General features: G+C 35.3%; 1 protein-coding gene across 1 annotated transcript; it reads right to left on the bottom strand.

Annotated features, from left to right (window-relative positions):
• Positions 1 to 134: 134 nt before the first annotated feature.
• Positions 135 to 24137, bottom strand: LOC139517993 (uncharacterized). The gene is made up of 2 exons (XM_071309585.1): positions 23872 to 24137; positions 135 to 2844 (listed from the first exon to the last, which is right to left on the bottom strand). Exon 2 carries the CDS (start codon positions 2784 to 2786, stop codon positions 1332 to 1334), a length of 1455 nt encoding a protein of 484 aa, XP_071165686.1. The 5' UTR covers positions 2787 to 2844; positions 23872 to 24137; the 3' UTR covers positions 135 to 1331.
• Positions 24138 to 25852: the final 1715 nt, after the last annotated feature.

The following is a 25852-nucleotide window of genomic DNA, read 5'->3' as shown; positions in this document are numbered from 1 at the left end:
GCATATCCAGTGTATGACCGTAATGTAAGTACAAAAAATACTATATAACATTATTGAACAATTCGTGTCTCGAAATTAAATGTTAATGGATATTTTGCAATACAAATATGTATGTTAAAAACATTAGAACTATATAATAAATCAAACTTTATTAGTGAGATATGTTTGTACCGCAAATAACATATACTAGGAAGTGTAACACGTAACGACTACACCAAAACGATACTAGGATACAGGAGTCATCTACATGTAAAGGAGTTTTATGTATCACATAAAAAGAGTTGATTCATGAAAAATGCATAAATGAAAGAACTGGTTTGATTAAAAAACAATGGTTTGATAAATTTTCTAAAGATATAATATAAATGCACAACGATAAATAAAACCGGAGTCATATAGATTCTACCACTGCATCGAGTGTGATACGATATTTATCCACTCGAGAGTTAAATTCTTCTTTAGCTTTGGGTACAAAACCATGTTCTAATTTGAATAGAACATGGGCTGCACATGATTGACGTCACAATTAAAATTGCAACGTCAGATGAATTTTGAACAACGCCAGAGATCAAAATGGACATTTTTGTTAAAGTTGCTCGCTAGGAAATTAAATAAAAACATTCTAAAAGTAAGTTTAAATGTTTCTGTTCTTTTTTTTATTGATAAACTGTTGATTTTTCTATAAAGTTTTTGTTCATCAAATCAAATCAAAATGGCGGCATTTCGAGCGTCTACTATAGGTCCTCTTCGAACAAAAGTTCAATATATTCCTATTAGAATCGAAATAATTCTATCATGCCATGCTCTATGCTCATTTTAACATGGGTAGGCATTATATTTGTTAATATCTTAATACCGAGCGTTAGCGAGGTATTAAATGTTTACAAATATAATGCATATATATGAGCATAGAACATGGCATGAAAGAATTATTTCTTATATCTAAAACGCGAGGCTCGCCGAGCGTTTTAAATATTTAAAATTTTACTGTCGAGAGTGGATGAATATCTTATTACACGAGATTTGGTGATAGAATCTGTGTCTCTAATTATTTTCAAACAATATGAAGGCAAACGTATTCCTTTTTTTCGAATGATTTACAAAAAGATGTGTTCTTTCTATGTGACGTCATCATACATGGTCGCCTTTTTCATGCCGTCACAATAGAAAATTCAGAGGAAAGCAAGAAAAGTCGACGTCATAATCGGATTTTAACCAATAACGAACTGAGATCAAACGATGCACATGTTGATTAAATTTTTTTACACAATGGGTGCAGAAAGGGATAAATTGACGAATTAGAGAAACTTATTTATCATAATACTTCAGATTTACACGCTTGTAACTTTTGAAAATCTCTGAGAATCCGATGAGTCAGGAGAATTTGTGGAATCTTCACTTTTCTGTTTATCTTCAAGACTCAGCTCTTTGATAACCTGTAATGGTGAATCATAAGCAGATCGTTTCAGCGATGTCAACGATGGCCGTCGTTGTTGTTGTGTTGGTTGTTGAGGCTCCGGTACTTTTGGCATATCAATTTTGATCTCTTCTGACACTTTTGGTAATTCACTTTGACGTATAATAGGATGAGCCGCTACAGACAACGCTGTTATAGCATCACCCATAGATATATCCGAATCTTTAAAAAATACATCTGATTCTGGTCCTTCGGTGATGATTTTAGGAATTATGTTTAATCTCAAATCACGTGTTTCCGTTTTCGACAAGGAAGCCGAAGCGCCTTGGTTGATTTGATCTTGTGTACACATGTCTAATCGATTTTCCTTTTCCTTGGTTGCATGTTTGATTACTTGGCTGTATATGTCTTTGGCATAGAGGGGTATGTCATACAGAAGATCGGCTGCCTCTGTAATCGATGGAGATAGAGGTTTTGATTCAATAGTTATTCGTTGGTCCCGCCATCGAACACTGTCAAGAATTCCGGTCGTGCAGAATTCAACCACTCCCTTTGGTGAACCAGTTGAATCTGATTTAACAAAGTTCACGACTGTGTTGCTTAAATCAGAAAATGCTTCGTGTAGGTCTGATATGAGAAGTACCGCTTGTATGTGATTGTCCCGCTTTCGTTTCAAAATTATCGGCGCTTCACCAGTAGGCATGCGCAACGTAGTTTTAATTTCAAAGTCTGCAACGAACTCATCCTCTGTGACTACAAGTTTAACATTGGTCACGTGATATGGATCAACAGTTATGTCACTATCAACTTGCCATGCAAACATTTCTTCCAAACTCTCCCCTCTGATTTTCGTTACTTTCAATTTTCCGCTCGCACTAGCTGTAACACCACAGTGACCAAATCGCTCTGGGATGTCAATAGAGAAATTTGCCTTTCCCTTTATAGCAAAACCTTTCTGAAAAGAAACGTATGTTCGAGCCTGCGTTTGTCTGTTTGTTTTCAAATTATACACTTGATCCTTCGCCGTGTTGTTTTCGTATTGTGTTGAAAATAACTCAACCTGTTTACGATTCTTTAATCCGTCAGACGATAAATGATTATTGTTTCGCAAACTAAAGTTAACTGTTTTATGTGTAAATTCATAGAAATTCCAGGGAATTTCGATTTCATAAAAAGATCGGCGTAACAGTGGACTCTGATACCATCGTGCGTCTCGCTTTAATTCTCGCCATGCGTAGTCCTGTAACACTTGATCTATGTCGATAATTGGTCCACTATCTGTAGATTCGTTGCCGCATGCGCATAACATGTTTCTCATCAACTGCTTGTATCTGTCTTTAACATTGAGGTCGAAAATCCATCGTGACATACAGAAAATTAAGATGTGAACCTCCTAAATCGGTATACATTAAACCAATCTCATTTATCTGAAAATAGAATGTAAGTAAATGATGTATGTTTCTTAATTAACATCAAAACAAAAACAACAAAACAAGATTGTATGTTTTACCCCAAATTTCAACAGAAGTAAACAATTTGTTTATGTAATATGATTAAAGTTACTTTCAGTTTAGCTTATTTTCAAAAATGTTGATTTCACTTATGCAAGATGATGTCTTATTTTACAATGTACCAATTTTAAGTCGGAAAATGTTATATGAAATTCAATATTTTAACTTGTCTGTATATATTCATTGCATATGCATTTGTGGATACCCCTTCCGCAAGTGCCCCCGATGTTAAGTGGTTTCTAAATATTATTATAAACAAAAAAGTGTCAACAAAAATACCAAACTCCCTCATGTAAATTCAAGGGGGACGTCTATAAAATACCAAACTCCCCTCATGTAAATTCAAGGGGGGAGTCTACAAAATACAAAACTCCCTCATGTAAATTCAAGGGGGGAGTCTATAAAATACCAAACTCCCTCATGTAAATTTAAGGGGGGGGGGGGGGGGGTAGTCTATAAAATACCAAACTCCCTCATGTAAATTCAAGAGGGAAATCTATAAAATACCAAACTCCCTCATGTAAATTAAAGGGGGGAGTCTATAAAATACCAAACTCCCTCATGTAAATTCAAGGGGGAAGTATATAAAACCTGGCAAAATCAAACGTTTGACTATATGAACCAACAGAATGAATGGAAACATCAGTCATATTCTGTGTCAGTCAGCCGTCCGATATGTTAACCAACAGAATGAATTTAAACATCCGTCCTATTCTGTGTCAGTCAGTGGTCCGATATGTTAGCCAACAGAATGAATGGAAACATCCGTCCTATTCTGTGTCAGTCAGCCGTCCGATATGTTAACCAACAGAATGAATGGAAACATTAGTCATATTCTGTGTCAGTCAGCCGTCCGATATGTTAACCAACAGAATGAATGGAAACATCCGTCCTATTCTGTGTCAGTCAGCCGTCCGATATGTTAACCAACAGAATGAATGGAAACATCCGTCCTATTCTGTGTCAGTCAGCCGTCCGATATGTTAACCAACAGAATGAATGTAAACATCCGTCCTATTCTGTGTCAGTCAGCCGTCCGATATGTTAACCAACAGAATGAATGGAAACATCCGTCCTATTCTGTGTCAGTCAGCCGTCCGATATGTTAACCAACAGAATGAATGGAAACATCCGTCCTATTCTGTGTCAGTCAGCCGTCCGATATGTTAACCAACAGAATGAATGTAAACATCCGTCCTATTCTGTGTCAGTCAGCCGTCCGATATGTTAACCAACAGAATGAATGGAAACATCCGTCCTATTCTGTGTCAGTCAGTCGTCCAATATGTTAACCAACAGAATGAATGGAAACATCCGTCCTATTCTGTGTCAGTCAGTCGTCCAATATGTTAACCAACAGAATGAATGTAAACATCCGTCCTATTCTGTGTCAGTCAGCCGTCCGATATGTTAACCAACAGAATGAATGGAAACATCCGTCCTATTCTGTGTCAGTCAGCCGTCCAATATGTTAACCAACAGAATGAATGGAAACATCCGTCCTATTCTGTGTCAGTCAGCCGTCCGATATGTTAACCAACAGAATGAATGGAAACATCCGTCCTATTCTGTGTCAGTCAGTCGTCCAATATGTTAACCAACAGAATGAATGGAAACATCAGTCATATTCTGTGTCAGTCAGCCGTCCGATATGTTAACCAACAGAATGAATGGAAACATCAGTCATATTCTGTGTCAGTCAGCCGTCCGATATGTTAACCAACAGAATGAATGGAAACATCCGTCCTATTCTGTGTCAGTCAGCCGTCCGATATGTTAACCAACAGAATGAATGGAAACATCCGTCCTATTCTGTGTCAGTCAGTCGTCCGATATGTTAACCAACAGAATGAATATAAACATTAGTCATATTCTTTGTCAGTCAGCCGTCCGATATGTTAACCAACAGAATGAATGTAAACATCCGTCATATTCTGTGTCAGTCAGCCGTCCGATATGTTAACCAACAGAATGAATGGAAACATCAGTCATATTCTTTGTCAGTCAGCCGTCCGATATGTTAACCAACAGAATGAATGGAAACATCAGTCATATTCTTTGTCAGTCAGCCGTCCGATATGTTAACCAACAGAATGAATGTAAACATCCGTCATATTCTGTGTCAGTCAGCCGTCCAATATGTTAACCAACAGAATGAATGGAAACATCCGTCCTATTCTGTGTCAGTCAGCCGTCCGATATGTTAACCAACAGAATGAATGGAAACATCCGTCCTATTCTGTGTCAGTCAGTCGTCCGATATGTTAACCAACAGAATGAATGGAAACATCCGTCCTATTCTGTGTCAGTCAGCCGTCCGATATGTTAACCAACAGAATGAATGTAAACATCCGTCCTATTCTGTGTCAGTCAGCCGTCCGATATGTTAACCAACAGAATGAATGGAAACATCCGTCCTATTCTGTGTCAGTCAGCCGTCCGATATGTTAACCAACAGAATGAATGGAAACATTAGTCATATTCTGTGTCAGTCAGCCGTCCGATATGTTAACCAACAGAATGAATGGAAACATCCGTCCTATTCTGTGTCAGTCAGTGGTCCGATATGTTAACCAACAGAATGAATGGAAACATCCGTCCTATTCTGTGTCAGTCAGCCGTCCGATATGTTAACCAACAGAATGAATGGAAACATTAGTCATATTCTGTGTCAGTCAGCCGTCCGATATGTTAACCAACAGAATGAATGGAAACATCCGTCCTATTCTGTGTCAGTCAGTGGTCCGATATGTTAACCAACAGAATGAATGGAAACATCCGTCCTATTCTGTGTCAGTCAGCCGTCCGATATGTTAACCAACAGAATGAATGGAAACATCCGTCCTATTCTGTGTCAGTCAGCCGTCCGATATGTTAACCAACAGAATGAATGGAAACATCCGTCCTATTCTGTGTCAGTCAGCCGTCCGATATGTTAACCAACAGAATGAATGTAAACATCCGTCCTATTCTGTGTCAGTCAGCCGTCCGATATGTTAACCAACAGAATGAATGGAAACATCCGTCCTATTCTGTGTCAGTCAGCCGTCCAATATGTTAACCAACAGAATGAATGGAAACATCCGTCCTATTCTGTGTCAGTCAGCCGTCCGATATGTTAACCAACAGAATGAATGTAAACATCCGTCCTATTCTGTGTCAGTCAGCCGTCCGATATGTTAACCAACAGAATGAATGGAAACATCCGTCCTATTCTGTGTCAGTCAGTCGTCCAATATGTTAACCAACAGAATGAATGGAAACATCCGTCCTATTCTGTGTCAGTCAGTCGTCCAATATGTTAACCAACAGAATGAATGTAAACACCCGTCCTATTCTGTGTCAGTCAGCCGTCCGATATGTTAACCAACAGAATGAATGGAAACATCCGTCCTATTCTGTGTCAGTCAGCCGTCCAATATGTTAACCAACAGAATGAATGGAAACATCCGTCCTATTCTGTGTCAGTCAGCCGTCCGATATGTTAACCAACAGAATGAATGGAAACATCCGTCCTATTCTGTGTCAGTCAGTCGTCCAATATGTTAACCAACAGAATGAATGGAAACATCAGTCATATTCTGTGTCAGTCAGCCGTCCGATATGTTAACCAACAGAATGAATGGAAACATCAGTCATATTCTGTGTCAGTCAGCCGTCCGATATGTTAACCAACAGAATGAATGGAAACATCCGTCCTATTCTGTGTCAGTCAGCCGTCCGATATGTTAACCAACAGAATGAATGGAAACATCCGTCCTATTCTGTGTCAGTCAGTCGTCCGATATGTTAACCAACAGAATGAATATAAACATTAGTCATATTCTTTGTCAGTCAGCCGTCCGATATGTTAACCAACAGAATGAATGTAAACATCCGTCATATTCTGTGTCAGTCAGCCGTCCGATATGTTAACCAACAGAATGAATGGAAACATCAGTCATATTCTTTGTCAGTCAGCCGTCCGATATGTTAACCAACAGAATGAATGGAAACATCAGTCATATTCTTTGTCAGTCAGCCGTCCGATATGTTAACCAACAGAATGAATGTAAACATCCGTCATATTCTGTGTCAGTCAGCCGTCCAATATGTTAACCAACAGAATGAATGGAAACATCCGTCCTATTCTGTGTCAGTCAGCCGTCCGATATGTTAACCAACAGAATGAATGGAAACATCCGTCCTATTCTGTGTCAGTCAGTCGTCCAATATGTTAACCAACAGAATGAATGGAAACATCAGTCATATTCTGTGTCAGTCAGCCGTCCGATATGTTAACCAACAGAATGAATGGAAACATCAGTCATATTCTGTGTCAGTCAGCCGTCCGATATGTTAACCAACAGAATGAATGGAAACATCCGTCCTATTCTGTGTCAGTCAGCCGTCCGATATGTTAACCAACAGAATGAATGGAAACATCCGTCCTATTCTGTGTCAGTCAGTCGTCCGATATGTTAACCAACAGAATGAATGTAAACATTAGTCATATTCTTTGTCAGTCAGCCGTCCGATATGTTAACCAACAGAATGAATGTAAACATCCGTCATATTCTGTGTCAGTCAGCCGTCCGATATGTTAACCAACAGAATGAATGGAAACATCAGTCATATTCTTTGTCAGTCAGCCGTCCGATATGTTAACCAACAGAATGAATGGAAACATCAGTCATATTCTGTGTCAGTCAGCCGTCCGATATGTTAACCAACAGAATGAATGGAAACATCCGTCCTATTCTGTGTCAGTCAGCCGTCCGATATGTTAACCAACAGAATGAATGGAAACATCAGTCATATTCTGTGTCAGTCAGTCGTCCAATATGTTAACCAACAGAATGAATGGAAACATCCGTCCTATTCTGTGTCAGTCAGTCGTCCAATATGTTAACCAACAGAATGAATGGAAACATCAGTCATATTCTGTGTCAGTCAGCCGTCCGATATGTTAACCAACAGAATGAATGTAAACATCCGTCCTATTCTGTGTCAGTCAGCCGTCCGATATGTTAGCCAACAGAATGAATGGAAACATCAGTCATATTCTGTGTCAGTCAGCCGTCCGATATGTTAACCAACAGAATGAATGTAAACATCCGTCCTATTCTGTGTCAGTCAGCCGTCCGATATGTTAACCAACAGAATGAATGGAAACATCAGTCATATTCTGTGTCAGTCAGCCGTCCGATATGTTAACCAACAGAATGAATGGAAACATCCGTCCTATTCTGTGTCAGTCAGCCGTCCGATATGTTAACCAACAGAATGAATGTAAACATCCGTCATATTCTGTGTCAGTCAGCCGTCCAATATGTTAACCAACAGAATGAATGGAAACATCCGTCCTATTCTGTGTCAGTCAGCCGTCCGATATGTTAACCAACAGAATGAATGGAAACATCCGTCCTATTCTGTGTCAGTCAGCCGTCCGATATGTTAACCAACAGAATGAATGGAAACATCCGTCCTATTCTGTGTCAGTCAGTCGTCCAATATGTTAACCAACAGAATGAATGGAAACATTAGTCATATTCTGTGTCAGTCAGCCGTCCGATATGTTAACCAACAGAATGAATGGAAACATCCGTCCTATTCTGTGTCAGTCAGCCGTCCGATATGTTAACCAACAGAATGAATGGAAACATCCGTCCTATTCTGTGTCAGTCAGCCGTCCGATATGTTAACCAACAGAATGAATGGAAACATCAGTCATATTCTGTGTCAGTCAGTCGTCCAATATGTTAACCAACAGAATGAATGGAAACATCCGTCCTATTCTGTGTCAGTCAGTCGTCCAATATGTTAACCAACAGAATGAATGGAAACATCAGTCATATTCTGTGTCAGTCAGCCGTCCGATATGTTAACCAACAGAATGAATGTAAACATCCGTCCTATTCTGTGTCAGTCAGTGGTCCGATATGTTAACCAACAGAATGAATGGAAACATCCGTCCTATTCTGTGTCAGTCAGCCGTCCGATATGTTAACCAACAGAATGAATGGAAACATCAGTCATATTCTGTGTCAGTCAGCCGTCCGATATGTTAACCAACAGAATGAATGGAAACATCCGTCCTATTCTGTGTCAGTCAGTCGTCCAATATGTTAACCAACAGAATGAATGTAAACATTAGTCATATTCTGTGTCAGTCAGCCGTCCGATATGTTAACCAACAGAATGAATGGAAACATCAGTCATATTCTGTGTCAGTCAGCCGTCCGATATGTTAACCAACAGAATGAATGTAAACATCCGTCCTATTCTGTGTCAGTCAGCCGTCCGATATGTTAACCAACAGAATGAATGGAAACATCAGTCACATTCTGTGTCAGTCAGCCGTCCGATATGTTAACCAACAGAATGAATGGAAACATCAGTCATATTCTGTGTCAGTCAGCCGTCCGATATGTTAACCAACAGAATGAATGGAAACATCAATCATATTCTTTGTCAGTCAGTCGTCCGATATGTTAACCAACAAAATGAATGGAAACAGCCGTCCTATTCTGTGTCAGTCAGCCGTCCGATATGTTAGCCAACAGAATGAATGGAAACATCCGTCCTATTCTGTGTCAGTCAGCCGTCCGATATGTTAACCAACAGAATGAATGGAAACATTAGTCATATTCTGTGTCAGTCAGCCGTCCGATATGTTAACCAACAGAATGAATGGAAACATCCGTCCTATTCTGTGTCAGTCAGCCGTCCGATATGTTAACCAACAGAATGAATGGAAACATCCGTCCTATTCTGTGTCAGTCAGCCGTCCGATATGTTAGCCAATAGAATGAATGGAAACATCAGTCATATGCTGTGTCAGTCAGCCGTCCGATATGTTAACCAACAGAATGAATGGAAACATCAGTCATATTCTGTGTCAGTCAGCCGTCCGATATGTTAACCAACAGAATGAATGGAAACATCCGTCCTATTCTGTGTCAGTCAGCCGTCCGATATGTTAACCAACAGAATGAATGGAAACATCCGTCCTATTCTGTGTCAGTCAGCCGTCCGATATGTTAACCAACAGAATGAATGGAAACATCAGTCATATTCTGTGTCAGTCAGCCGTCCGATATGTCAACCAACAGAATGAATGGAAACATCAGTCATATTCTGTGTCAGTCAGCCGTCCGATATGTTAACCAACAGAATGAATGGAAACATCAGTCATATTCTGTGTCAGTCAGCCGTCCGATATGTTAACCAACAGAATGAATGGAAACATCAGTCATATTCTGTGTCAGTCAGCCGTCCGATATGTTAACCAACAGAATGAATGGAAACATCAGTCATATTCTGTGTCAGTCAGCCGTCCGATATGTTAACCAACAGAATGAATGGAAACATCCGTCCTATTCTGTGTCAGTCAGCCGTCCGATATGTTAACCAACAGAATGAATGGAAACATCAGTCCTATTCTGTGTCAGTCAGCCGTCCGATATGTTAACCAACAGAATGAATGGAAACATCCGTCCTATTCTGTGTCAGTCAGCCGTCCGATATGTTAACCAACAGAATGAATGGAAACATCCGTCCTATTCTGTGTCAGTCAGCCGTCCGATATGTTAACCAACAGAATGAATGGAAACATCCGTCCTATTCTGTGTCAGTCAGCCGTCCGATATGTTAACCAACAGAATGAATGGAAACATCCGTCCTATTCTGTGTCAGTCAGCCGTCCGATATGTTAACCAACAGAATGAATGGAAACATCAGTCATATTCTGTGTCAGTCAGCCGTCCGATATGTTAACCAACAGAATGAATGGAAACATCAGTCATATTCTGTGTCAGTCAGCCGTCCGATATGTTAACCAACAGAATGAATGGAAACATTAGTCATATTCTGTGTCAGTCAGCCGTCCGATATGTTAACCAACAGAATGAATGGAAACATCCGTCCTATTCTGTGTCAGTCAGCCGTCCGATATGTCAACCAACAGAATGAATGGAAACATCAGTCATATTCTGTGTCAGTCAGCCGTCCGATATGTTAACCAACAGAATGAATGGAAACATCAGTCATATTCTGTGTCAGTCAGCCGTCCGATATGTTAACCAACAGAATGAATGGAAACATCAGTCATATTCTGTGTCAGTCAGCCGTCCAATATGTTAACCAACAGAATGAATGGAAACATCCGTCCTATTCTGTGTCAGTCAGCCGTCCGATATGTCAACCAACAGAATGAATGGAAACATCCGTCCTATTCTGTGTCAGTCAGTCGTCCGATATGTTAACCAACAGAATGAATGGAAACATCCGTCCTATTCTGTGTCAGTCAGCCGTCCGATATGTTAACCAACAGAATGAATGGAAACATTAGTCATATTATGTGTCAGTCAGCCGTCCGATATGTTAGCCAACAGAATGAATGGAAACATCCGTCCTATTCTGTGTCAGTCAGTCGTCCGATATGTTAACCAACAGAATGAATGGAAACATCCGTCCTATTCTGTGTCAGTCAGCCGTCCGATATGTTAACCAACAGAATGAATGGAAACATTAGTCATATTCTGTGTCAGTCAGCCGTCCGATATGTTAGCCAACAGAATGAATGGAAACATCCGTCCTATTCTGTGTCAGTCAGCCGTCCGATATGTTAACCAACAGAATGAATGGAAACATCCGTCATATTCTGTGTCAGTCAGTCGTCCGATATGTTAGCCAACAGAATGAATGGAAACATCCGTCCTATTCTGTGTCAGTCAGCCGTCCGATATGTTAGCCAACAGAATGAATGGAAACATCAGTCACATTCTGTGTCAGTCAGCGGATCGATATGTTGTATATTTTATAATTTCATTGTTTAGACATAAGGAAAGAGAAGTAACAGACGAAACAGGACTCGGCGTAATTAAGTAGTGGATTGCAAGAATACATAAACATTTAATTAAGGTAAAATTGAGAATGGATATGGGTAATGTTTCAAAGAGACAACAACCCGAACATAGAGCAGACAACAGCAAAAGGTCATCAATGGGTATTCAATGCAACGAGAAACTCCCGCACCCGGAGGAGTCCTTCAGCTGTACTAGTTCAGTGATAATGGACGTCATTTTAAACTCCGAATTATACACAAGAAACTAAAATTAAAAATCATACAAGACTAACAAAGGCCAGAAACTCCCGACTTGGGACATGCGCGATAATGTTAAACATGTTTTTTTTTATATAACTCAACCCTCCCCCTATACCTCTAGCCAATGCAGAAAAATCAAACACAACAATACGCACAGTAAAACTCAGTTTAAGAGAGGTCCGAGTCCGATGTTAGAATAGGTAACAAAAGAAACTAAACAAAATGACAATAATACATAAATTAACAAAGATTTTTAAGGATTACTAGCAGTTACTGACATGCCAACTCCAGGCCTCAATTAAACTGATTGAAAGATTATGTCTTCATCATATGAATATCAAGAACAATCCTTCCAATTAGGGGTTTAGTATTATTCCATCATAAAATATAAGAGAATAACATAACACGTGTCATGCCAACAACTGGTTTTAGAATATATGTGTTTAATGCAAAGACCCTATAATAGAATCAATATTAAACCCAAACTATACAATCTTTAATGACCTATATCCCTTCTCAATAAGCTGTTAAAGGTTTTGTTAGCTTTTGGGGTGAGTACTGACATTTGTGTGCTTTGTAAAGAATATTACCATAAAAGATTGGATGTGAAATACCTGAACGTATAAGATGTCTGCATGTTGATGATCAACTCATCATAGATACCAGGATTAAAATTTTATACTTACGCCAGACTCGCGTTTCGTCTACAAAAGACTCATCAGTGACGCTCGAATCAAAAAATGTTTAAAAGGCCAAATAAAGTACGAAGTTGAAGAGCATTGAGGACCAAAGGTTCTTAAAAGTTTTGCCAAATACATCTAAGGTAATCTTTTCCTGAGGAAAAAAAAGTTTTAGTTTTTCAAAAACTCAAAGTTTTGTTAACAGTTAATTTAAGATTGTGAACATATCAATGATAACTTAATTCAACACAGAAGTGCTGACTTCCTGGGCTGGTGATACCCTCGGGGAAATAAATCACCACCAGCAGTGGCATCGACCCAATGGTTGCAAATAAACTCATCATATATACCAGGATTTAAAATTTTATATTTACGCCAGACGCGCGTTTGTTCCGTTTTAAAAGACTCATCAGTGAAGCTCGAATAAAAAAATGTTTAAAAGGCCAAATAATAGTTATCAAAGGTACCAGGATTATAATTTAGTACGCCAGACGCGCGTTTCGTCTACACAAGACTCACCAGTGACGCTCATATCAAAATATTTATAAAGCCAAACAAGTACGAAGTTGAAGAGCATTGAGGATCCAAAATTCCAAAAAGGTGTCCAAATATGGCTAAGGTAATCTATGCCTGGGATAAGAAAATCCTTAGTTTTTCGAAAAATTCAAAGTTTTGTAAAACAGGATAATACGAAGTTGGAGAGCATTGCGGACCAAAAGTTCCTAGTTGAGTTATATTTACAAATGATGTCCTTGTACCGGTTATAAAATTTAGTAAATGTTTTGACTATTTGTGATATCGAAAACCCTGATGTAATAATTTTTCAGTAGTACATAAATTTCTCTCGCTAAAATCTAATACGTTCTTACATTCACGAGCGAATCGTAAAAGTTTAAATATATAAACACCATAAGATGGTGACAAGGGAACGTGGCCATCTAAAAATGGATAATTAACGATAGGAAATGAAAAATCTTCTCTTTTATCATACTTTTTTTTAATTAAGCATGGTAAGCTTCTCGTTAATGATATAGATATCAAGATCGAGGATAGGCAAGTGGTCATTTTTAGTATTAGCTTTTTAACAAGTGTTTTCAACAGGATAAATATCTTTATTGTGCATACTGAAGACGTCATTATTGAGAGCCAGATTATAATCCAAATATCTCATAGTATTGTTGAATTTTTATATCAGATGTTGTTTTGATGGGTCTTTGCTGATTAGTAATACATTGTAACTCATAACAATGCAAAAAACCGGTCCGCAATATGTGGTGCACAATTCGTCCCCATTGAAATTCCGATAACTTGACGATATACGGAATCTCCAAAGGGAACAAAAAAGTTATCTAGTAAAAAATCAAGTGCAGATATATAATCAAAGCATGTCTAATAGTTCTTTTGTGTGTTGCTACTAGAAAAAAGACCAAAACGAGATTGAACATATGTATTCGTTTTCTGACTTTTTAAATGCCCATTTAGGTGTGTGAGTTTTTATATAATATAAATACAAATATGAATATGAGGCAAAGTGGTATGACCAAAAAGAGTTTGAACATATGTAAGTAGAATAGAAAATTAATTAGTAGTGGAATAATGGCTTGAAGACGAAATAAATCTATATTTGTAGTTTGCATTCCATTTTGAGAAGGATGATACATGTAGTACTTGAAATGACCGTTTGTTAAATATGATACTTTAAGTTATTTAAGATAAAAGTGTTATAGTAGGCAAGGTGAGGCCCCTTTTTGACCCCAAACTTTAGCAATTCACAAATGTGTTAAAAATGTAAACTAAGCTAATTGTATGAAAGAAAAATACTTGTGCTACATAATAATGATTTTTTAACTCCTTGTACACATGTTTTAGTAAAACTTAGCCATTCAAGTATATACAAATATTCAGCTATTTTAAAAAAAAAATCTGAAGTATCATTATTGTCATATGATATTCAATTTAATTATATATGTTTTTGTCGATAACATATTACAGGTTTGAATTAAATGTAAAAATAAGAGGACTTAGATAAGCATGTACATGTATTCCTTGGTTCGAAGATTTCTTTAACATTATAATTTCAAGCATCTAATTTCATATTACTCTAATGTGAAACTGTTTTATTTACACAAACACACACACTTTTTTCTTCCGTGTTAATGTATCTTTTTTATCTCTCATTCCTTTGCTGATTTTAAATAATAGGTCATTTTCAGTACAATCATTTTTTTTTATGTGTTTTGTCATTTAATTTTGCCATGTGATTAGGGACTTTCCGATTTGATTTTCCTTTGAGTTCAGTATTTTCTAGTATAAATGGAAATCTGTTAAAGGTATTCTCATGATTCTGCATGAGAATATATACAATTTATGTGTAACAACAGTTTTGGTCAAATTTTTAAGAATTCTTAACAGTTTTTTGCATGATTAACTTTGCAAGGATCCAGAAAGTAAAATTGAGAATGGACATAAGGACGAAAGAGCACTGCAGATGTGTCTAGGAATTCAATATCAGCATTGGCAACTTTTGTTTACAGTTTATTCTCTTTAAATTTATCGCTATTACTAGATTATTAGTTAAATATAATTTTGATTTGTCCGTATAAAGGCACACTTGTGTACAAATTAACAACTGGTACACAACACATATATCGTTCATTTTGTTCACATTATTTAGGACCCAGCAGAATCATTTCTGTGTTTATTTGATTAGATTTCTATGATATTGATTATATGTCTATGTTACATTGATTTCCACTTTAAACGTTTCCGACCAATTGACAACTTATTCATATCCATATTTCTTTCACAAAAGCTTTTTGTGTTATATCTTTTTTTCCGATCTCTAAACGCAAGTGAATGGAAGCATTAGTAGAAACAGATCAAAATACATAATTTGTGTTGGAATAATTGCTTCCAGTGAGGTTATAAAGTTTAAAAAGTACGTAATTATGTCGATCGTGGCAGAGAAAACGAGAGAACTAGAAGGACATTTCATTTAGTAGATGAAACGAAACGATTTAAAGCAATGTTTATAAACCCCAGAGCCTACAAGGAGTCAATAAAGTCCTTATTAAAGTATTCCGTAAAAATCAAGGTAACATTTTTATATATCAAAAACTTTCAATTCCTCTTTGTAGATCGTGGGTGCATTTATTTCTAATACAAACGATGCAAACGGCTAAGCGCGCACATGTTTTGATCCTTTGTTTCTAACATACGTTTGCAAAGTTTACATAAACTTTGACAAACTATGCACTCGCTAAAAATGCGTCTACAGTTTGTCGTTCATCGTTTGTTAGAACAAACGCTACATTTGTTTCTGACTTCTTTCTTATTAAACGATGTATTTGTTTTTACGTTTGTAAAAAAGTCTGTTTACCAACAACATATTGAAAGTTCAAACAGGGTCAGTAAACACTGAATAAACGATGTATTTGTTTCTCCTTTTGTAGCGTTTAGAAAACAACAACAAACGCCATACAACGTTTACAAAATTTTGGTTAGAAAGAAATATACTCCTTGTATTGCTAATTTTGGTTGGCGATTCTATGGTTTCTCTCTGACCAGGCAATAATTATCAGAAAATAATTGACAACTACACAAACTGTAAATACTTTATGTAGATCTTGTATTAGTGATCATTATCCTACAAAAAGTATCTGACTATCTAATACACGTTATATAACTAACAGAAATGCCTAAAAATAATGACACATTGGCTTTTAAGGGCAATACAGAAAACAATCACACATTGGCTTTTAAGGGCATTACAGAATAATCACACATTGGCTTTTACGGGCAATACAGAAAATAATCACACATTGGCTTTTAAGGGCAATACAAAAAATAATCACACATTGGCTTTTAAGGGCAATACAGAAAATAATCACACATTGGCTTTTAAGGGCAATACAGAAAATAATCACACATTGGCTTTTAAGGGCAAAACAGAAAATAATCACACATTGGCTTTTAAGGGCAATACAGAAAATAATCACACATTGGCTTTTAAGGGCAATACAGAAAATAATCACACATTGGCTTTTAAGGGCTTTACAGAAAATAATCACACATTGGCTTTTAAGGGCAAAACAGAAAATAATCACCAATGGGCTTTAAGGGCAATACAGAAAATAATCACACATTGGCTTTTAAGGGCAATACAGAAAATAATCACACATTGGCTTCAAGGGCAATACAGAATAATCACACATTGGCTTTTAAGGGCAATACAGAAAATAATCACACATTGGCTTTTAAGGGCAAAACAGAATAATCACACAATGGCTTTTAAGGGCAATACAGAAAATAATCACATATTGGCTTTTAAGGGCAATACAGAAAATAATCACACATTGGCTTTTAAGAACAATACAGAATTTGATCTAGTTATAGATTAACTCATGTTGCCATTTTTGAAGATCTTAAATTGCTGATAATTTCTATTTAACACGGTTTCAGTTTATGCCTTTTTAGTATACAACTCAATGTCCATAATGAAAAGCAAACATAATAATAATAGTGATCAAACACATGATATAAGAACCATAACTCATTTAAGGAATCGTCGGATATCTTGATTCACATGCAGTGAAAGTAGATATTGAAATTTTGACATTTGGGACATAATTTTTGGTACTTTTGATGTTTTCAGGATATTTGACAATCGAATATATACCGGTTTCATACCCGTATGTTCTTTTAAGCCATGGTGGTGATGTTAATGTTTCCAGAATAAAATTAGAAATTAAAAACATCTATCTAGATAACCTAGGGATCCATCTTGTTAAGCTTAAAACAGCGACATTCAAACTCATAAATCAAAAATAAAATAACACCTCATTGGCTTATATTAGTTGCCACGGAAGGGTAAGCAGATACTGCTCCACATTTGGGACCCGTCGTGTTGCTCATGTTATTACAAATCCGTAAATTTATGTTTTCAGTTTTTAGCCGAAGAGTTTTGAAAAACTCTACTGACATTGTTAAAGAGTACGCATTTTTCATGAACAGATTTCTATTTGGACTGTTTACCATGCAGTTGAACATAAATTTGCGAATGGAAACGGGGAATGTGTCAAAGATAAAACAACCCGATAAAAGAGCAAAAAAACAGCACAAAGTCACAAATGGGTCTTTAACACAGCAACAAAATTTTGCACCCTGAGGCGGGTTTCAGTTCCCCCTTTAAAAATAATGTATACTGGTAAACGAAAATGGACGTCACACAAAACTCCGAAACATATAAATGAACAAAATTAAAAAATAAAGACAAAAAAAACCATACAAGACTAACAAAAACCAGAGGATCCAGACTTTGGACAGGCGCAAAGGTGCGATAGGGTTGAACATGTTTTGTGAGATCTCAACCCTCCCCTATTCCTCTAGCCAATCTGAATTAACAAACACACAGCAATACGCACAGTAAATATAAATAAGAATATGTGGTATGAGTTTCAACGAGACAACTCTCCGTCCAAGTAACAATTTATAAAAGTAAACCCTTATCTATAGGTCAAGAGTAAAACTTTTATTACTGAACCACCTAAAAAGTAATTGATGACCGAAGTTTAATATTAAATGGTCAGACACTTACCATTGTTGTAAGTGTTAACAAAGAAACATTTAAAAAAAAAGTAAATTATTAAACTCATCCCTCTCGTTCCATTAATTGATGGAAGAAACATAAATAAGTTACTAGCATGACGACTCCAATATTTCAAATTACATTTCAAATAAGTTAATTATTGCGTTATATCAATAATTCAGATTACTTTAGATGAATAAATGATGTCCGCCTGGCTGATATTAAACTTGTTCCCTGATTATAATGATGTGTGTCAAAAATGTGTTTCTTGCGTCAGTTTTTCTAAATAACCGCTAAAGCTTTCAGCTTTTTTTATGAAGCAATATGCAAGTTGTTGGAGTAATTGATTTAAGTGATGAACTGGAATAAGTAATTCGTCAATTCTAGTGTAGAACTGAGATAGTTGTAACATGTTGTTGAACATATGGAGACATACAGGTTTACAGATGATGTACTTGTAGTATATCTTAAAAATATGACATTTTCGTATTTTACAAAAGCAAAATTTACGACCATCATATTTGTTATCAACGCCTCCGAACATTAACCTGTTTTCGTTTCGTACTCACACAGACACACACAATAAGCTTTGAAATCGGTGCTTTGGCACTGGCTTTTTCTAATTATTATTTTTGCATTCCCAGAATCGAATATGGACAATCATTTCTAGTTTACTCTCATGTTTTTAGTATTTTATTTAACAAGTTCGGCATATTTAGATTGACGAAATATTAGTTTAAACGATTCAAACAAAACAGAGGCTATGATTCGTTTATCTTCATGAATTTCTTTTGGCAAAAAGGGTTACAGTAATGGAGTGTCTAAGGCAAAATTGTAATAAACATGAATTCAATAGATATCAATAATGATCAAATAATTGTTCTGAAAACGAAATCACCAATTCACCAACATTCCAACTGACTCCATTTTCAGAAAACGACATCTGTAACAAACATAAACTTTTAGCTGCTTCTTTACAAGCAATACCAAATACAATGAAAGTCCCAGCTATGTATTGGCTTCCGAAGCTACACAAAATACCTTACAAATAAAGATTTATTTCGTCTTCAATCATTGTTCCACTACTAAATTGTCTATTCTTCTTACCAGTACACTTGGTACAATCAAAAACCTTATAATAAATTGTTCAATTATGGCATTTGAAAATAGTGGAATTAATTATATTTGGAGTGTCAAAAACTCCTTGGAAGTACTTGATAAGCTGCATGCTTATATTGGTGATTTTGAATCTGTTCAAAGTTTTGATTTTTCTACCTTATATACCATATTGCCTCACATTCTTATTAAGAAAAAAATCACACACCTTATTAAATGGGCATTTAAAAAGTCAGAATGTGAATATATATGTTAGGTTTTTAGTATCAATAAACAAAAGAACTCTCTCAATTGGACATGCTTTGATACTATATCCACCCTTGAATTTTTACTAGATAACATTTTTGTTCGCTTTGGAGATTCCGTATATCGCCAGGTTATCGCAATTCCAATGGGGACTAACTGTGCACCACTTATTGTGGACCCGTTTTTGTATTGCTATGAGATACAATTTATGATAAAAATCAGCAAAGACCCATCGAAACTACATCTGATACAAAAATTTAATAATACTTTTAGATATTTTAGTTATTTTTTATTGCATTTTTATTTCCTTGAAATTGAAGCTCTTCTGTTAATTTAATTTTTTATTTTTATTTTTATTTTTTTTTTTTAAATTGAAATTTATCTATATTTTAAAATTATATTTGATGAATAATTTTTTTTAATTTTAATATTTTGAGTTATACTTTTTTTTAAATTGTGTTTATTTATCATTTTATATATATGTACTTGTATCATTGTTTTTTAAATGCATTGTAAAGCGCTTAGAGTAAATGTTTATTTAGATAAGCGCTATATAAGCACTGTAAATAATAATAATAATAATATTTGGATGATATATTGGCTCTCAATAATGACGACTTCAGTTTGTATACTAAAGACATTTGTCCTGTTGAACATACTTTAAATAAAGCTAATACTAATAATGACAACTGCCCTGTCCTTGATCTTGATATCTATATCATTAATGGGAAGCTTAATACTACAATTTATGATAAAAGAGATGATTTTTCATTTCCTATCATTAATTATCCATTTTTAGATGGTGACGTTTCCTTGTCACCATCTTACGGTGTTTATATATCCAAACTTGTACAATTCGCTCGTGTATGTAACAACGTTTTAGATTTTAACGAAAGAAATTTATATATTGCTGAAAAATTATTACACCAGGGTTTTCGATATCACAAACTAGTCAAAACTTTTACTAAATTTTATCATCGGTACAAGGACATCCTTCGTAAATATAACTCTACATGCAGACTTCTTATACGATCAGGTATTTTTACATCCAATCTTTTATGGTAATATTCTTATAAAGCACAAAAATGTCAGTATTCACCACAGAAGCTAACAAAACCTTTGAATAGACTTATTAAGAAGGGATATAGTTACGATACTGTTGTCAGGTCATTAAAGATTGCAAAATTTGGCTTTAATATTGATTCACTTATAGGGTATTTGCATCGGAACTAAACATATTTATCTAAAAACCAGTTGTTGGCATGCCACGGGTTGTTTTCTTCTCATATATGTTATGATGGTATGATACTAAACCTCTAACGGAAGGGATTATGCCTGATATTCATATGATGAAGACATAATCTTTCAATCAGTTTAATTGAAGTCTGGAGCTGACATGTCAGTTAACTGCTAGTAGTCTGTTCTTATTTATGTATAATTGTCATTTTGTTTAGTTTCTTTTGTTACATCACTGACATCAGACTCGGACTTCTCTTGAACTGAATTTTAGTGTGCGTATTGTTATGCCTTTACTTTTCTACATTGACTAGAGGTATAGGGGGATGTTTGAGATCTCATAGGCATGTTTAACCCCGCCGCATTTTGGCGCCTGTCCCAAGTTAGGAGCCTCTGGCCTTTGTTAGTCTTGTATTATTTTTAACTTTAGTTTCTTGTGTATAATTTGCAGTTTAGTATGGCGTTCATTATCACTGAACTAGTATATATATTTATTAAGGGGTCAGCTGAAGGACGCCTACAGGTGCGGGAATTTCTCGCAGCATTGAAGACCTATATGTGACCTTTTGCTGTTGTCTGTTATATGATCGGGTTGTTGTCTCTTCGACACATTCTCCATTTCTATTCTCAATTTTAATCATTCAAGTCAGATATATACAAGTACATGTGGAAGTTGACGTGGTTACTCTTGTTGTCTGTTTGTTATCTCTATCCTAATTGTCTTTTAATTTAACAGAAGTAGGTAGGATGTTCTTCTTGCTATCATATTTATATCCATTACATGCCCTGTTAACCTTTATTTTGCAGCGGATTATCAATCACGATTGTGTATATGAATCAAAGTTTGACTAGAAGAATATTGCAGAAAATCGATATGTTTGAACGCTTATTTTCTATGAAATATATGAAATTTCTATCCCCAAATGAGTAGTGTTGAAATGTCTATTACTAGTACAACTCAGCTTCCTATAAATAAATAGATGTATTAGGATTGCCAGTGAGCCAACTATCCACCAGAATCCTAGTGACGTAAATGTAAGCAATATTTCGGATCGACAATGATCTACTCAAAATGGCGTTTACTTTGAACTTATAATTTTACAACTGTTATACAGATTTTGGTCAATATTTGGCCATATTGTATGCATATCAGGTTACCATAATCTTTTGGATTTTAGAGTTCCTTGCGTATATTGAAAATGCATAGAAAACAGTAAAAACGGTTAAAATGAGTACAAAAAGCTACGAAAAAAACCACCTGGATTATGATATGACATAAGACAACTACTGACTAATAGTTAACGAATAACAGTAATACTGGTATGACAGACCCATAGATTGATCTGTTACACGCTACTGTCAGCACTATTCCTTGGCGGTTATTGTTTATTGGTAGAGAAAGCCAGAGTACCTGGAGAGAATCAACGACCTTTTGTGGAACATCCATTTCAATTAAGTTTGGAGTAGAGCACAACGTGGCGGACACGATTTCTCAATTTGTGTTGGCAGACTAGTGATACAGTAGTTCGACTACGTATAAACCACTCGGCCACCGAGTCCCCAGCTAGACTGGATTTAGAATGTTAAAGTTTTCGTTGACTAAATAATCTTCTTCCCCAACATGGGACTCCAAATTCAATTTTGTACGTACAAAAGAGAGTTTTGTTCCACAAAAATGAGTTCAGTTTAACACAATTTGTAGCATACTACAAATTTAAATTTTGTCATACAAAATTATCGTTCAGTGGACAAAAGTTAGTTTTCTCATGACAAAGTTCATTTTTGTAACACAGACTTTACTTTTGTTACCTAATTTGAAAATTAGGCAACGAAAGTCAATTTTGTATGCAAATTAGTTAAGTTTGGATTCTGTGAACCAATTTGCATCTCAATTTTGTGTTTATTTTTGTGTAGACAAAGTTGAGTTTTGTTAAACAGTAGTGAAAATTTAAAAACACAAAAGTCAATTTTGTCTACACAAAAATAAATACAAAATTGAATTTTATATTGCCAAAAAAGTTCAATTTTGTGTTTTTTGTTTGTTTGTGTAGACAAAATTGAGTTTTGTTAAACAGAAGTGAAAATTTAACACAAAAGTGAATTTTGTGTCTCTAAAGTCAATTTTGTATGCAAATAAGTTTATATTTGCATAACTATTTGTGTCAAAATTGTTACAAAATTGAATTTTGTCATGAAAAAATGAATTTTGTCTACAAAAATGATTTTTTTTCTACAAAAATGATTTTTTTCTACAAAAATGATTTTTTTCTACAAAAATGAATTTTGTCTTGACAAAAATGAATTTTGTCTTGACAAAAATGAATTTTGTCTTGACAAAAATGAATTTTGTCTACAAAAATGAAGTTTGTCTACAAAAATTAAGTTTGTCATCACACAATTGAAGTTCTCATAAAACAAGTCTGTATCACATAGTTTTGTAAGACAAAAATGATGTTGTTATGAGAGAATTGAAATTTGTACAAAACCACAAGAGTCCCATTCGGCGCCCGTAACACCCCCCCCCCCCTCCCAAAAAAAAACAAACAAATAAACAAACAAAACAAAAAAACAAAGCTGTGGTTATTATCACTTTTGTGCTGTTTTCTGCAGGGATGACAAATTATGCAACTACCAACAAGTCATAATTCATTAAGCTGTCTATTTGTTTGTTTGTTTATCGGAAGCTCTTAAATACAGATTATTTTATGTAAAATTGGATCCCAAATATCGAAATAAAGATATATATATATATATATATATATCATTACAAATTAGACTACATTTTGGATCCCAAATATCGAAAGCTCTGCAGAAATGTTAATTTTGTGAACTATATCAATTTTACTATTTATAACAATATGTATATCATTACAAATTAGACTACATATGTATATCTAACAATAATATATGCACAAATTATCTTAAATATTATTTCAATTATATTAAACATAATCTTGAATAAACAAAATTGATATTAAATATTAGATTACCTCTGATAACTGTTCCTTCTTGAACGCTCATCCTTGCAAGGTTGAATTAATTTCCTCTTGTATTTAACCCTATAATCAATCCCATGGTTATGTTAATTAGAAGAACAATATAATTCTGTTAATCTCGTCTGTCAATGCTTTCTAAAACATAGTATTGATTGGGATAAACACTCCTAGCTCAAACTAGCCATCTTCAATAATTATTTAACAGATTTTCTCTTGGAATTTTTATTCTTTCACTGCTTGGCATATTACTATAGATAGTTGGCTGGTTCTATTTGCTTTTTCTTATTGATTTTCCTGCAGTAAAAACTCCACTTACATTTCATTCTAATCCGAACAGATTCCCCTGGCGTTACATCCTGGAAGTGCGATATAAGTTTTAGATATCATTGAGGATTTTATTAAATGGGTTTTTGGAATCTGACTTGTTGATTCAGACATTATATCACAATTGCATTTATTTGTACACCCACGGAGATCAATACAATTACTGCAAACCTTTTCAGCAAATCTTCCATTATCTTTCCTACACATCTTCACTTTATACACTGTCTTCGGGGCTTATTGCGTGTTGACTTTATGTATTCATACACTGATATCAATATTTATTGCTTTTTGACTCTCCGTATTTATACACTCTTTCAATATTTATTGCTTTTTGACTCTTCGTAATTATACACTGTTTTCACGGCAGAATGCGTGTGTTGACTCTCTGTATTCATACACTGATATCAATATTTATTGCTTTTTGACTCTGCGTATTCATACACTGTTTTCAAGAATTATTGCCTTTTGACTCTCCATATTTATACATTGTTTTCAAAGCTGATTGCGTGTTGACTCTCCGTATACGTACACTACTATCAAGATTTCCAGCTTTTTGACTCTCAGTATTTACTGTATTAGCGTTTTCATCGCCTTGTCGTGTGGACATAATTTATTTTTGATCATGAACATGAATGGCACCTTTTTTATATTAAAAAATTAAAGTTCTTTTGTTTGTTTGCAGTTTCAGGATTCCATAAGTGATAAATGTTAGATTTTTTTTTAACAAACAATGTTTTGCATTTAATGTTACCCGATTTTCAAAATAAAAGTACACTTATCATTTCATATACCTATATTAAACCAACTTAAATCATATTGGTCAACTACAAGAGGGCAGTATAGACCTTTAATACATGTAGTTATGTAAAATGCAAACTTCGCGAATGTTCTACTGTATCGTCCCCATACTAATAAGGTGCTTGCTGATGGTCATATTTTAACTGGACAACAATGAACAACTAAGCCCGAGAGTTGTAAGTCAAAGGGATTTGACAAATCGAATTCTCAAACCCAACAATTGGATGGATAACTTTAGGTTACCAGTTGATGTAGTTGACGGATAAGTCATATTCTGGAAAAAGTACATGCGAGCCAATTGAACTAAAACTGAAAACTTAATCTGTATTGATCAAAGATGTTCGGTAATATATACAGAAGCATATCTAACGTATACGCTGTAAAGCAGCGCAGGCATTTCCGACCCTTTAACAAAGACAGAGGTTCTCTTTACGACAAGTGTGTTGTTGTTCCGTCATACACAACCTCTAACAATATTATCTTTGCTCATGCAAAAATCATTATTTGGAATTTCTCAATAACGAACACTACAAAACTAAGAATACCACCTTAACAAGTTACAGAAAAATCGCCTAGTCTAAGTGTTTTTCTGTTGTGTTTTGCAATTGTGTGCTGTTGTTTGTCTTTTGTTAATTTTATTTTCTATTTGCCATGGTGTTGTCAGTTTATTTTCTACCTAAGAGGTTGGGTTCGTATTTCTCAGTCAATAGTTTTCTTTGTTGTTTTGTTTGTGTACTGTTGTTTTTCAGCTGTTTTATATCTTGTTTTAGCCATGCCATTGTCATTTTTGTTTTCGACTTTTGAGTTTAAATGCCCATTTGGTATCCTTCGCCTTGGTTCTATATCATTTACG

Source organism: Mytilus edulis, chromosome 3, assembly GCF_963676685.1.
Source record: "Mytilus edulis chromosome 3, xbMytEdul2.2, whole genome shotgun sequence".
Lineage (NCBI taxonomy): Eukaryota > Metazoa > Mollusca > Bivalvia > Mytilida > Mytilidae > Mytilus > Mytilus edulis.
Note: the sequence above shows the minus strand (reverse complement) of the source record. Positions and strands in the feature narration are given on the sequence as shown.